This window comes from Sciurus vulgaris (genome assembly GCF_902686455.1).
Source record: "Sciurus vulgaris genome assembly, chromosome: 10".
Taxonomy (NCBI): domain Eukaryota; kingdom Metazoa; phylum Chordata; class Mammalia; order Rodentia; family Sciuridae; genus Sciurus; species Sciurus vulgaris.
The window spans coordinates 125,694,090-125,708,287 of record NC_136470.1 but is presented as its reverse complement, the minus strand read 5'-3'; the positions used below and the strand labels follow the sequence as shown (position 1 = coordinate 125,708,287).

The following is a 14,198-nucleotide window of genomic DNA, read 5'->3' as shown; positions in this document are numbered from 1 at the left end:
ACCACTGAGGTACAACCCCAACCCAGAATGTCTTTTTTATAACAATCTTTATTGTTCCTAGTTGTGCTAACTAGTAATAATTAGTTGAAGGAGCATTCACTAAAATGGGATAGGTAGTAAAAACCTTTATTAATTGGCTTTAGTCTAAAGTTTGAGGTAAATGGAGTCCTTTCCACAGCACTACTCAAATATTACTTAAAGAACCCTGATCAAATCAGATAGATGGCTTATTCTCACTTAGTAATTAATAAAGTAATGATCAGAGAGACTAAGTCTTTCATTATTGGTCTACACTTAGGATTTGAGTGAAAGATTGCTCTTTCCATTATTCTGTACTGCTTTACTCAAAATTTAGAAATTTTGAAGTCGTTTTCATTTATAATAGTGTTTTTATTTCTCATTTCTGTCTTTATAGTTTGTTAGTATATTTGTTAACATTGTGAAATTTTGAAGAGGGTGTATATGCTAGGAATTGAACCCAGGGGTACTTCACCCCTGAGCTACATTCCCAGCTCTTTTTTTTTTTTTTTTTTAAATTTTTTTTAATTTTCTACTTTGAGACAGGCTAAGTTGCTTAGTCTAAGTCTTAGGCTAAGTTGCTTCTAAGTTGCTGAGGCTGGCCTTGCACTTGCAATCCTCTTGCCTCAGCCTGCTGAGTTGATGGGACTTCAGGCCTGCACCACTACACCTGGCAACACTGTGAACTTAATTTGACTTTTTAAATTATTTTGTGACAAACATTTGAAAATGTTACTTTAGGAGTTGCTACCTGAGAAATTATTTTTGGATAATAAGTTATTTGCTGGCACTTAAAAACTCTGTGCAGTTTAACTGTATCTGTTTGTGGGTACACGTGTGTGTATCTTCTGTTATATCTACCTTCAGCTGCTTAAACCTCCAATAATCTTCACTAATCATGCTCAAATATAGGAGAGCTGTTTGACATGAACTGTATTTTCACAATAGAGTGAAACCTGTACTTTCTTGAAAATCTTAACCTCACATATGTGCTCCAGAATCGTCAGGCAACTTGACAGTTATCATTATCAATGAAAATGATAATTTTTGGTGGTATCAACTTGCCATTACCTTGAACCTGACTTCATCTCTTAAGAAAATGTATGATAAAAACAATAAGTGAACAGAATCAGCTTTGCATATATCAATTAGCTCTAGAATTGTCAGGTTTATTCCCACACAGGCAAAAAAGAAACAGTTATCCCATACCTTGGTTTATACCCAAAGGACTTAAAATCTGATGGTTTACTCCAGTGATGCTGCCACAATCAATGCTTATAGCATCTCAGTTCACAATAGCTAAACTATGGAATCAACCTAGTGCCCTTCAGCAGATGACTGGATAAAGAAAATGTACGTTTACACCAGGGAATACTACTCAGTCATAAAGATAAATGAAATTATGGCATTTGCCAGCAAATGGATGGAAATGGAGACTATTATGCTAAGTGAAATAAGCCAATCCTAAATAACCAAAGATCCAATGTTTTCTCTGATGTACGGATGATAAATCACAATAAGGTGGGAGTATGGAAGATTAAAAGTTCATTTGATTAGTTAAAGGGGAATGAAGGGAAGGAAGAGGGAATGGGAATAGGAAAGATAATAGAATGAATCGGACATTATTTTCCTGTGGGCATATATGAATACACAACCAATGTAATTCCATGTCATGTCCACCCAGAAGAATGGGAAGTTATACTCCTTAAATGTATAAGATTTTAAAATACATTCTACTATCGTATAACTAATAAGAACAACAACAAAATGCAGTGATGAAATGGTTTCTGTGGGTCACCTAATTTTAGTATAGGAAGAGCAGTTCCAGTTGAACTTTTTTCAGAGTTGAGAAGTCTTATCCAATATGAAGAAAGAGGTAGTCATTATAGATTTTTGTTAACTTTCTCATTTTAAAGATATGTTCAAACTCACACTGAAGTTTTATTCCAAGCTTTAATAGAAAGCTAGAGCTTACCGATAGAACCATCTGCCAAACTTTCTTAAGTAACAGTACTTTTTATGTCATTTTCATTGGAGAGATACCTTATAGTTTTTTTTTTGTTTAGTTTTGAAAATGTTTCTTAAGAATTAAAATTATTTGCATATTTTAGATGAACTTGAAGAAATGTTGAATCCTATGGGAACTGTTCAAACAAATCCATATACTGAAAATGCAACAGCTTTGCATATTAAATTTCCAGAGAATAAAAAACAACCTTATTATTACCCTCCCTTTGATAAGGTAAGCTAATTACTTAAAGGGCTGCTATGCATGAAATAATTTAAAATATTATTTCCTAGCTTTGTGTGTTTGTAGTTTAAGTTCAACATGTCTACTTTGCTTTAAAACTTCACACGTTAATGGTTTGGTTCAGTGACAAGGTGTAGCAGGGAGCCCACAATCCCTGTTAGTTCTGGCAATATCATTGACCAAGTAAGCCATGGCTTCTGGAGTCCATGTTCCTTAGTTATAAAGTGAGGAAATTGTAATTGTTCTGAGGTCTTTTTCAATGTAAAAAGGCTATAAATACATTAGTATATAACTGAACACATAAAATGTTCAGTGAAACTCACCTAGCATGTTGGTTCAGAAATTGAAGATAAAATCACTATTGTGTTAGAGTTGATGTTCAAAAACTGGATTATTTATGTTGAATATTACTATTAGTAGGACTGTTTAGCATTTTTGTATTTCCTTAGTATGTGAATTGTATGTCTGGAGGGTAAGGAGATTATCTGGTTAGGACTAAAAATAAGACTATGATCATTTTTATTCTAAGAGAGCTAAGATGTCATTTTTATCTTCAGGTTTGGCATTCTTGTTTCAGATTGGTTGGTGCTGATTTTTAGGCAGAAATTTTTGAACAAAATCTCAAAAAAGAAAAAAGAATCCTTTTTTCTTAATCCAGTTGAGAACAAACTACCTTTAAAGATTGATGTTTTACTAAATAATATACAAATTAATCCACATTAAACTTAATTGCATTTTAATGTTTAGTACTATAAGACCTGTAGAGTTTTTTGGTTTTGTTTTTTTCCCCTACATGAGAGGTGCTGGGCATTGAACCCAGAAGCCTCACCTGTGCTAATAAGCAAGCGTTCTATCACCAAACTGCATCCCCAACACTAAAGGAAATATTTTTAAAAGTATTATGTACATTTAATTTATGTAACTCAATGTTTCTTACCTCATTTTGACTTTAATTAAATTTTATCTACCCAAGAGGTAACTTTTTACTTCAAGTCCTTTAAAAATGTTTTTCTGACTGCTGATTTAGAAGCAAATTAAATTTTGTGTTTCTTGTAACAGAAATTTCAAATACGGTAGGAATAATATAGTATGCATTAAGTAGAAAAAATGGATTTTGAATCATTCATTGTATTTTTGTGGTAGTTTTAGTTAACCATGGAGAGAAATTTCTCCGTAAGCTGTAACTACTTGTGCTACATGTAATATAATGACTGTTACTGTGTTCAGTTATGGTTTGGATTCAACAGTAAATTATAGTTTATTTGGGTTCAAATTATATGCTTTTTGAAGCACTTTTGCAAATATAGCATTCTATGCAAATGTAAGTGAATTTAATCTAAGGTTTTAAGAGAAGTTTCTTTAAAATGTATTTGACTATTGACCATAGTCATCCATAAACTGGTCACTAAACTTCCTTTTGCCTTTCTAGTCTCTTGGAAAGGCCGTCTCGAAGAAGTTTAATTAGGGATTGAGATTTTAGCTTTTAAATATGTGTAAACATGTTAATACTTAATTGGTTTTCCTTTATTTTGCAAGTTATATATGGTTATTATAAAATAAGCAATACTTACGTAAAAGGCAAAAGTTCCCATAGGTCTTGTTCTTTTTCTTTAACTTTGTTGCTGTAACCCCTTGTATACATTTTGCTTTTCAAGCCAATTTTATGGCTATTGCTTAATTTTAGTAACTATAATTTCACTTTATCACAATATCCCTATGAAATAGAATGGGAATTATCATGTTACACATGAGAACATAGATAAATTATTTACTTAGAATTGCATAACACAGAAATAGGACATGAATCTTCTGATTGTTTATCCACTGATCTTCCCACTAGGCCAGTGAGTTTCCTTTCTCTCAAGAGTGAGCACCTTTAAACTTAATGAATTTAAAAAATATTTTTAGGCTTTCCCTAGTCCTTACTTTTCTTTTTCTTTTTCTTCTCCTTTTTTTTTTTTTTTTTTTTTTTTGTAGAGGTACTGGGATCAAACCCAGGACTCAGCAAGTACTTCCCTACTGAGGTACACCTTTAGTCCAGCTTCTACTTTTGGTGTCTTTTACTTAAGGTGGGAAGGGGAAATGACCAGAGCTTGTTCTACATTTAGTAACTTTTATGTACTTTTGCATTTTTTAACCAGATTCATTTATCTATATTTCTAAAAATATGTATATATGTGTGTGTATGTGTACGCAAGCCACTACTTGTTTTATTTACAGATAATCCCAATGCCCCCTAGGGAGTTGCAGTCTCTTAGAGTAATACCACTGTTTGCCTGTTGCCAAGGGTTTCAAGCACTTGGGAAGCACTATTTTGCTTTTTAAATTCATATTTCCATTGTAAAGTGCTGAAATGCGAGACCATATGTAGTCCCTTGTAATCTAAGTACAGGAATAGTTATGTACACTTAAAATTCTATGAACATGGGAACCAAATTTTAACTAAAAACCTTTTTTTAAACAGATTATTGAAAAGGCAGCTGAGATTGCAAGCAGTGATAGTGCTAATGTAGCAGTAAGTATCAAGAGTTTTAAATCACTCTCTTAATAGAGTTGTATATACATTACGTACCTTCATTTCATTTATGGTAATGAATTTGTGGAAGACCATAACTCATGCAAGAAGAGTATGTGAATGTGGGTAAGTATGCATATACTAGTGTTTTATTAAGTGGCAGTTCAGTTTATGGACTATCTGTGTTTAGTTAGTAAGCTGTTTTGCAATACAAGTGTAGGTTCAGCCATCTCTAAGGGATGCTGTTGCACCTTGGAGCTTAACAGTGATCTTAGTGAATATTACTCAGTTTAAGGAGACTGTTTTCTCTTGTGAAACAAAGCAGGTGTAATAAGGACAAGAATCACAGAGTGGGGATTTGTATGTCTTCCACTTTAGAGTTCTACCATGTTTAGCATATAATTCCCATTTCATAATTTAATATTTCAGCTCTAGCTTCCCATTTTGCTGTTACAGGCTTCAGGAGCATGAAAATGAGACTGGAGGCCATGCCCCAGTCTTATTTAGAGGATACTGTTAGTGTTTTGATTTCTGCTCACATCTCATTGGCCAGATCTCACAACTATACATAATACAAGCCAGGCTGGGAAATGCAGACTTGAATTGGACCTTCATGTGCATGGCTAAGAGTAAACCGTCCTAGGACTACAAGAGAAAGTAACAGAGAATGGATCTTTAAGTTTTTTGACTTTCTAACTTTAGACTTTGTTGAGCCCTAATCTAATAATCTTTTTTCTTGGCCTCCCATTACTATTTTTAAGTGTCTTCAGCACAACCATTCTACACACAGAATGTTAATGATATAGAGTCTAGGAAGCCTAATGGAGACAATATGTATGTTCTTCTCATTCTCAGATCATCAAAGCACTGGTTGATTTGTGCTACTTGGAGAGAGATCTGGCCTAGGCTCTTTTCTACTTTGCCAAAATCTTTTTATAGCTCCACAGTGCAAGTCCCCTTCTACTACTTCCTCTCCAGAGCTGTGTAAAGAGTTAAGTTTATAGTTACCAATATTAAGTTTAGTGTAAATGTATGTATTTTCCTCCCTTTTAAAAAAGTGAGATCGTTTTGTATATAATTTCATCATTTTCATTTAATACACTTTGTGGATCATGTCATGTTAGCATGAGCAGGTCTTCATTTTTCACATACTTTAGCATTCTATAGTAATATTTATTAGTAACCATTAATTATTCAACAAACATATTCCTATTGATGTTCTGCTTATTTCTAACTTCTCCATTAAAATGGCTGCAATGACTATTTTGTACATACTGCTTTATATATGTGTATATTTTTGTAGAATCAATTCCTAGAAGTGAAATCATTAGATCAAAATGTATGTGTATTTTTAATATCAATTCTGCCAAATTATATACCCTAAAAGACTTAAATTTACAAACTTATCCTCACTGGAAGAGTTCCTTTTGTATTTCTACCAACTCTTTTAATTCTGTCATCCAGTAGACCAAAAATGGTGTCATATTATTTTAATTTGCATTTCTTTATTCATAGGTTAAGGTTTTTTTCTTTTTCTTTTCTTTATTAATTTCAGTAATCTTTTAGAAGATTTCCAGTTGTTCTTTTTTTAGTGTCATGCTAGTTCTCCTTGAGAAAATAATTTTGTTTTTTAATTGTGGTCTTGATTCTTACTTTGGTATTTTCATTATGTTGGTTTTTCTTGACTGGTGATTGGTTGGTTTAGGTCTTTTTATGTGAGAGACTCACTGGTTGTCTGCCTGTAATGTGTCTTAAGGAACTGTAGAATCAGAGTATCATCCCATACATGAAGACTTCCATGCATCTGGAATCAGTTGACTCTCTAGGGCTCAGTACCCATGCTCCTCACCTAGATCTGGGATTGATACCATAGCTTTCCATCTTAGCACAGAAGGAGAAAGGTGCATGCTTCACTGAACACCTGTTCCACCGCAGTTCTCTTAGGGGACCTCCTTGTGATTGCCACTGGCTTCCCCCATTCCTTTAATGCCTTGATTCTGAGCTAGAGCTCCCCAAGGATTGTACATGTATCATTCTCACTACTATATCTGATCTCTTGTCTTGTCTACATTCTCTCCTTAAAAAATTCTGATGTCAGGCACTCTTTCAAATATTTCAAAATGACAAGTCTTATACTTTATGGGTCCCTCCACACCAACCCTGATTCTGGGTATAGTCTAATTTGTGCCCACTAGCCAAGCACACTACCACTGAGCTAATCCTCAGCTCCACTGTTTGGGCTTTTTGAGGTGCACCCCAGCCCCAACAACAGAAAGTTCTTAAAGAGATTTTGAGCCATGGTGGCACCTATTTATTACTTTTATTTTTCACCTTATATATTTGGGTTATCTTATATTTTCTGTTAATAGAAAAAAATTAAATTCTGTTCTAATAATGAATTACTTGTTTTTTTTTTTACATCATAGCATGTAAATTTTTATTATAGATATAAACTTTATGCAACTGGTCTTAAGACTACATATACTGTTTTGCACTTAACATGTTTTGAAATGAAAAGGATATGGGGCCTACGGGTATAGCAAAATGGTAGAGCACATGCTGAGCATGGAATCACTTGGTTTTTAACTGAAATACAATCCTGCCACCTAGTGTTTGCACATAGATTTTTAAAAATGTTTTTCTTTTTTCCTTTTTTAGAACTATTTTGAGATTCTTCATGCTTTGCTTATAAATTTAACATTGAGCAATTAAAACTTTTAAAAATAATCCACTTTTAATTTTTATATACATATATCTTTTTATGGAATTATATATTTGTATTTCACGTAGTAAAGTTTAGAATTGCATATAAACTTGTATATAAATTTGCTGAATGTTTGCCAGTGATATTTTTTTTTTAACATTCAAGTCTAATCTATTTTTTTTTTTATTGTAAACAAATGGGATACATGTTGTTTCTCTTGCCAGTGATATTTGTATAATTAAATTCCGTAATGAGTATTTTACTCTCATAGAGTCGAGGTGGAAAAAAGTTTCTTGCTGTACTGAAAGAAATCTTGGACAGGGATCCCTTGTCTCAGTTGTGTGAGAATGAAATGGATCTTATTTGGACTTTGCGACAAGATTGCAGAGAGAATTTCCCACAGTCACTGCCAAAATTACTCCTATCGATTAAGTGGAATAAACTTGAAGATGTTGCTCAGGTAACAAAACATCATTTCTGTATCTCCTTTTGGGTGTATGTTTCTTTGTTGACTTTATATAAAGTGTCCTTTCCTTACAGGTTAATTTCCATATGTTAGATAATTTTCTTCAGGAGAAATTTTGATGTTTTAAACTCTAACCTCCTCTGGTCCATCCTTCTATAATGGAACAGAAAGTTTCAAGATTTAAAAAATTCTTGATAGAGTTGCCATATCTTTCACTAAAAACAACCAAAACATTGGTTTGGGGTAGTTACCTATGAAAAGAAGCACTTACTAGGTCTTGAGCACTCTCTACTAGTTTCATCTGTGAATTCCCAACGTGTGAATGTGTGTATGTATTTTGTGGTGCTAGGGATCAAACCTAGAGGTGCTCTACCACTAAGCTATATTCCCAGACTTTTATTTTATTTTATTTTATTTTGCCCTTGAGACAGCCTCCTGTGTCAGCTTCCTGAGTCACTGAGATTACAGGAATGCACCACCAAATCCAGTTAATGGTTTTAGTCTTTGCAATGACCACTCTAAAATGAATATTCTTTGAAAATTACCATTATCATGGAAGTTAAGTTACCTTTATTGTAGAAGTTGATATTAAACCATTCAGTTCAATCTTAACATTCACGTGTATTGGACAGTATTGTTAAATATATAACTTTAAACGTAGACAAATATGTCATTTAGGCAGAATAGAGAAGGGGAAAATGTTTTGCTCCTGAAAACTGCCACATTTTGGCTCCCTGATTTAATTTTCAAGACTGTCAAAAAGCACTTGAAATTCATATGCCCTCCCATGCTCAATAGAAGGAACCTGGAAGTGACTTTTAAAATCAGAACAAATGAATCTGGCTATTTAAGGAAATTTCTTTACCTTAGTTGAATTTAACTGATCTCTCTAGCTCCGTGATCTTAGTGTATCCATAATGACTTTAAAAATTTAGTGAAAAGTACATATTTTGTTTGCTTTAAATAGGGAAAAGTACACAAAATTTATTAAATATCGATGAACAGTAGTATGATTCCAAGAATGGTATTTTTATTTTAGTCATATATATGTATACATATGTGTGCGTGTGTATATATATATATATATATATATATATATATGCTTTTTTTTTGAGCTACATCCCTAGTCCTTCTTAAAATTTTGAGATAGTGTCCTGCTAAGTTGATGAGGCTAGCCTCTAACTTGTGATCCTCTTGTCAGCCTCCAGAGTCACTGGAGTTACAGGTGTGTGCCACCATGCCTGGCTTAATCATATTTATTTTTAAGTCTTTAGTTTTGTTTTACTTCTTTTATTAAATATAGAAAGGTTTTGTTTTCAGTTTACTTCTAGCATCTAAAGATTTTTTGAATGATATTTACTTTATTGAATATGCCTTTATTACAGTGTTTTTAATCTGAAAAGGAACTGTTTTACATTGTTTAGATAGACTTAATTGCTCCAGAATTTCTGTTGTCTTCTAACCACTTGTCTAAATTCAAGGTTAATTTTCTTTGAATCCCCACTAATGGTGGAAAATAAGATCTAAGCTTTTTTATTTATTTATTTATTTTTTTGGTCAGTTTGCACATTTGCTTACATCTCATGAATAGTGTCCTGAGCTAAGTATATCTCCAAAAAATGCATCATATTTTTTCATTAGAATCACAGTAGGAAAAGTTTCTTGTACTCCTTTTTGTTTGTTTTTGGGTTTTGATATTGCTGGGAATAGAACCCAGAGCCTTGTGTGTGTACCACTGAGCTACACACCTAGCTTCTCTTGATGTATTCTTAAAAGATGTCTTATAGAGAGGTTTCATGTATCAACTGCTAGAAATTAAATGAACCAGTATATGCTTAGTATTCATTTGACCCTTAGGGACAGAAGTTTTTACATTCAGGAATTTAGCATGCTTATCTGATTGATAAGAGGAAGTGTGAAGCATTGTTTTGAAATCTTTAGTTTTGTTTTACTACTTAAGTTCCTCCCTTTTCGGTAGAAGAAAGCCAATAGTGTAACTTAATAGTTGAGTATTATCTGTGTGTAAGCAAGTATAGGAAAGCATAATTTTATAACACTGATACCCATTTTTAGTAGATAAAATTTAGAATAAAAAGGAATGAGTTTTGGTTCCTTTCCCAACCAAAAGAATATAACTCTTTTCTCAATAAATCTAACACCTTAAGAAGTGGAAGAGTCAGAAGCCTGGGAAAGGTCTTTATTATATTTATTATGATTTGAGGAGTTTAAACATGTTATGATCAATAAAAAGTTCTTAAAGTGATTTTTCTTTAAAATCTAAATAAGGACTATATTTTAAACAAGTTCTACACCAGTGTCAGTTTTGTAAAGTAATATTTTTAAAAATTAAGAGCTAAACATAAATTCCTTTACAGTTTTATATTATTGTATATATTAATAAACTCCTTAAATGTAAATTGCCTTTCATTAATTTGAGTCTTGCAGCTTATATTTGTTTGTTGAATTTTAATTTTGTTTCTTTTTTTAAAAAAATGTTTCTTGATCATTTATTTTTTTCTCCTTTGTAATGGGTAATGATTTTAGAATCCATATATTTAGTATCTTATTTCTTATTCTATTTTCAGATAAGTACTAAATAGTTTTTGGGTTTTTTTGTTTTTTGTTAAACTTAAGTACCAAATATTTTGAGAACAATCTTTGTTAGTCCATATTAACCAGGGTAGATTTTTGATGCATTAATAATTGAAAGTATGTTTTCCTTTGACCCATTTGTGTGATCCTGTATGCCAAGGGAAAGTACATTGCTTTTGTCCTCCATCATTTCTGAACCAATTTTAATTTTTTTTTTTTTTTTTATCAATTTCAATTTTTAAACAGCTTCAGGCACTGCTTCAGATTTGGCCTAAACTTTCTCCTCGAGAGGCTCTGGAGCTTCTGGATTTCAACTATCCAGATCAGTATGTGCGGGAATATGCTGTGGGCTGCCTGCGACAGATGAGGTATCTCCTGCAGGTGGATCTCTTTGGGGCAAGGACTAACTTGGGGGTGGGTAAACCAGATGTGGGGGTGCGTATCTGTTATTACAACTACTCAGGAAGCTGAGGTAGCTAGGCAACTTAGTGTGGCCCTCTCTAAAATTAAAAAGATAAAAGAAAAGAATGTCCTGAACACAAACACACACACACACACATACACACACACACACACACACACACACACACAATAAGTAAATAAATAAAAATAAATAAAAAGGACTGGGGTGTGGCTCAGCAGGAGAGTGCTTGCCTAAAGTGTGAGGCAAGAAATGATGGAGGGAGGGAAGGAAGTGGAAGGGGTCAAGGAAAACTTGAGAGTTTGTGGCTTTTATTGGGGTCTAGTCGTGTAAGTACCATCTGCCTAGTGTGTCCCAAATTTCTAGGTTTCACAGAGGAAATGGTGCAGCATAGACCACACTGCACAAAGAGTTTAGGTGCAGTGAACCACACTTAGCTAGGGTTGTAGAAGCCTTTCTGGAATGTTAGTACCCAAATGCCAACCATAGACCAGCTACATATGTAAACAGGCTTTTCAAAGGACACCGGAGAAGCACACTGTAACTCTTCTTCACTCTGCACAGTCTGTCTAATATCCCAATTAAGAAATGTTAATATCTTACAATAGGAGTTTAAAAATGCATTTTTTAAGGCAAATACAATATAGTTAAAGTTGAAGTCCTTGTGTTCTGATTATTTCACTCTTTCCTAGGGACAACTATTATCATGAATTTAGTGTATAGCCCCCTATAACAGTTTTTTGTTTCTTCCTATATGTTTATGTGTATAAAATTACATATAGAATAATATGGTACATTTTTAAGTTACATAAACATGGCTTTTGTTGTTTTTGTTTTGTTGTTGTTTTTTTTTTTTTTTTTTTTTTTTCCGAGACAGAGTCTCGCTGTGTTGTCCATGTTGGCACTGAACTCTTCAGCTCAAATAATCCTCCTGTCTCAACTTCCTAAGTATCTGGGTCTGTAGGCACTCATCACTGCACCCAGTCATATGTATTGTTCTATATCTTGATTTTTAAAAATTTAACATTAGGGTTTTGAAGTTAGTCTCTTCCATTTTATGTAAGTGTAGGTTAGCTATTGTGAATTGAGTAAATTTAGATATATGAGACGCTGCCTTTTTTTTTTTTTTTTTTTTGGTACTAGGGATGTAGCTCCAGTTCTACAACTCTACTCCTTTTTATTTTTTATTTTGAGACAGGATCTCACTAAGTTGCTGAAACTGACCTCAAAATTGTGATCTTTCTGCTTTAACCTCCCAAGTTGCTGGGATTATAGGGGTGCACTGCCTAGCATTTCCTTCTGTTTTTAAACTCCCTTTCTGGTTTGTTTTGTTTTGGGTTTTTTTTTTTGTTTGTTTATTTTTTTAATTTCTTATAGGTTTTATAATAGGTAGAGATCTTACAGTAAACCTAATTAAGATTGTGGTATAGATAATTTTTAAAAATGAAGCTCCCATCTAAGTTTGTGTTGGAGAACTAATGGGTCGAGGCCAACTGGTTCTCCCTGGGCTGAACCAAGTGCTTTCCTTAAATATATTGATCTCCCTCAGGAGATTGCTGTGATCCCCATGTAGCTAATTCTGATGGGTTTTTCAGTTTTAAAATTTGTAGTTATGAGTTTTGTTTTTGCCATTTAATGCTCTGGGTTTCAGTTCCAAATCTTCCTTAGCCTCCTTTTTTTAGTCACTTGTTGTCAAAGACTGTAGTCAGCAAGTGAAGGACTTGGGATTCATTCCTTCATTACTATTGAAATTGCCTTTAGTGGGAGTGTGTTTACGGTGACTAGTTTGGAGATAAGACACAAAATAAAGAACCACTAATCTGAGTTAACTCAGCCCTGTTAATAATGGCATTCTCATTATAATTCAGTTAATTAATATAGTCCCCACTTAATTCCATTTTCTAATTCAAATTATTTGAAATTAAGATTTTAATTGTTCATTGATCTGAAGAAGGAATTACTTAACCCTAATTCTAGGAAAGGAAACTAAATTATTAAAGTACCAATGAAATGTTTGTTTTAAAAATGATTTCTTGATTAAATACCTAAGATTTTTAGCACTATCAGAAATCAGTATTAAAGTACCTTTTTTAATATATCCTCAGTCCCAGTACCTAACTTTTGGAAACTCTTGGCTAATTGTAAATGTCATCATGAATTGTAACAATCTAGTTAATTTGATAGAATTGTCCCTGTAGCTGTTCCTTGTAGAGTGATCCTCTCCACTCCCCCACCCCTTTCTGAACTCCCAAGCTTTCCTTGAGCTAGAAACAGTGGTACAGGGAATGGAACACATAACAAGCCTGACCCAAGAGACCCCTGTGTGCCGTAAGTTAGCTCTGGACAGCTCAATAGGAAAGGATCTTTTTATGACACAAGTGGTTGAGATACTTTGTTCTTTCTTTCTTTCAGTGATGAGGAACTCTCTCAATATCTTTTACAACTGGTGCAAGTTTTAAAATATGAGCCTTTTCTTGATTGTGCCCTCTCTAGATTCCTATTAGAAAGGGCACTTGCTAATCGGAGGATCGGGCAGTTTCTGTTTTGGCATCTTAGGTAAGTCTTTTGTATTTTTCATTTCGAACCTGTTATGTGCTTTAGTAAATGCAATGCAGCATGATATAAGAAAGACATTTAATGGAATGGTCAGCTGCTCTAGTTGTTTCTGTATCACCTGTATAACATTTACACTGTTTCAGTGCCTTCTCATGTTTCTTTATACCCAGACTCTTAATTTAGCAAGGTAATTCAGATAAGTGTCCCTCCAGGCCTGCTTGATTTTTAATTGAAATTAGTAATTAATGTACTTCTATTTTCCAGTAAGGTGTGCTTATGTCTTAACTCTTTTGGGCTAAATGCAGGCCTATTTATTCCTTCCAAAAGGTTGAGGATGGTATTAGCATGACTCCTATTATTGAATGAAGATAAAATTTTACTGTAATAATAACGATTTTTAATTTGTTTCTTCATTAACTCAGTCGTTTCAAAAGTACGTGAGCCTTATTTCACCAAACTCATCTAAGACTAAAATCAGGAATGATAACTAAAGTTGCTTTTTTGTTTCCTAGAAAAATTGTAGATTTCCTCATTTCTGATTCTATACTCAGATATATTGGGATTTTTCATCTGACCTTCAGACTATTAAACTTTAGCTTATAAGAGGAAAAAATAAAAAAGATACCTTTCTTTCTTCCTTTTGGCTAAGCTTCTTAAAGAAAATACTATGACCTC

At 33.3% G+C, this 14,198-nt stretch overlaps 1 protein-coding gene and 1 long non-coding RNA gene across 2 annotated transcripts in view; one reads left to right on the top strand and one right to left on the bottom strand.

The window, feature by feature from the left end:
* The window catches only part of LOC306670324, a 49,804-nt gene extending 47,599 nt beyond the window's left edge, over positions 1 to 2,205 (bottom strand). Inside the window, exon 1 of the long non-coding RNA XR_013766380.1 lies at positions 1,228 to 2,205. This is a non-coding gene — a long non-coding RNA (uncharacterized lncRNA). The remainder of the gene's footprint in view (positions 1 to 1,227) is intronic.
* Positions 1 to 14,198, top strand: part of PIK3CB (phosphatidylinositol-4,5-bisphosphate 3-kinase catalytic subunit beta) — a gene marked incomplete at its 5' end in the record, with an annotated part of 87,526 nt that overhangs the window by 38,179 nt on the left and 35,149 nt on the right. The window contains 5 exon segments of the mRNA XM_079155013.1: positions 2,130 to 2,260; positions 4,734 to 4,784; positions 7,760 to 7,948; positions 10,793 to 10,914; positions 13,380 to 13,523. Of these exon segments, the coding sequence (XP_079011139.1) occupies positions 2,130 to 2,260; positions 4,734 to 4,784; positions 7,760 to 7,948; positions 10,793 to 10,914; positions 13,380 to 13,523 (637 nt within the window).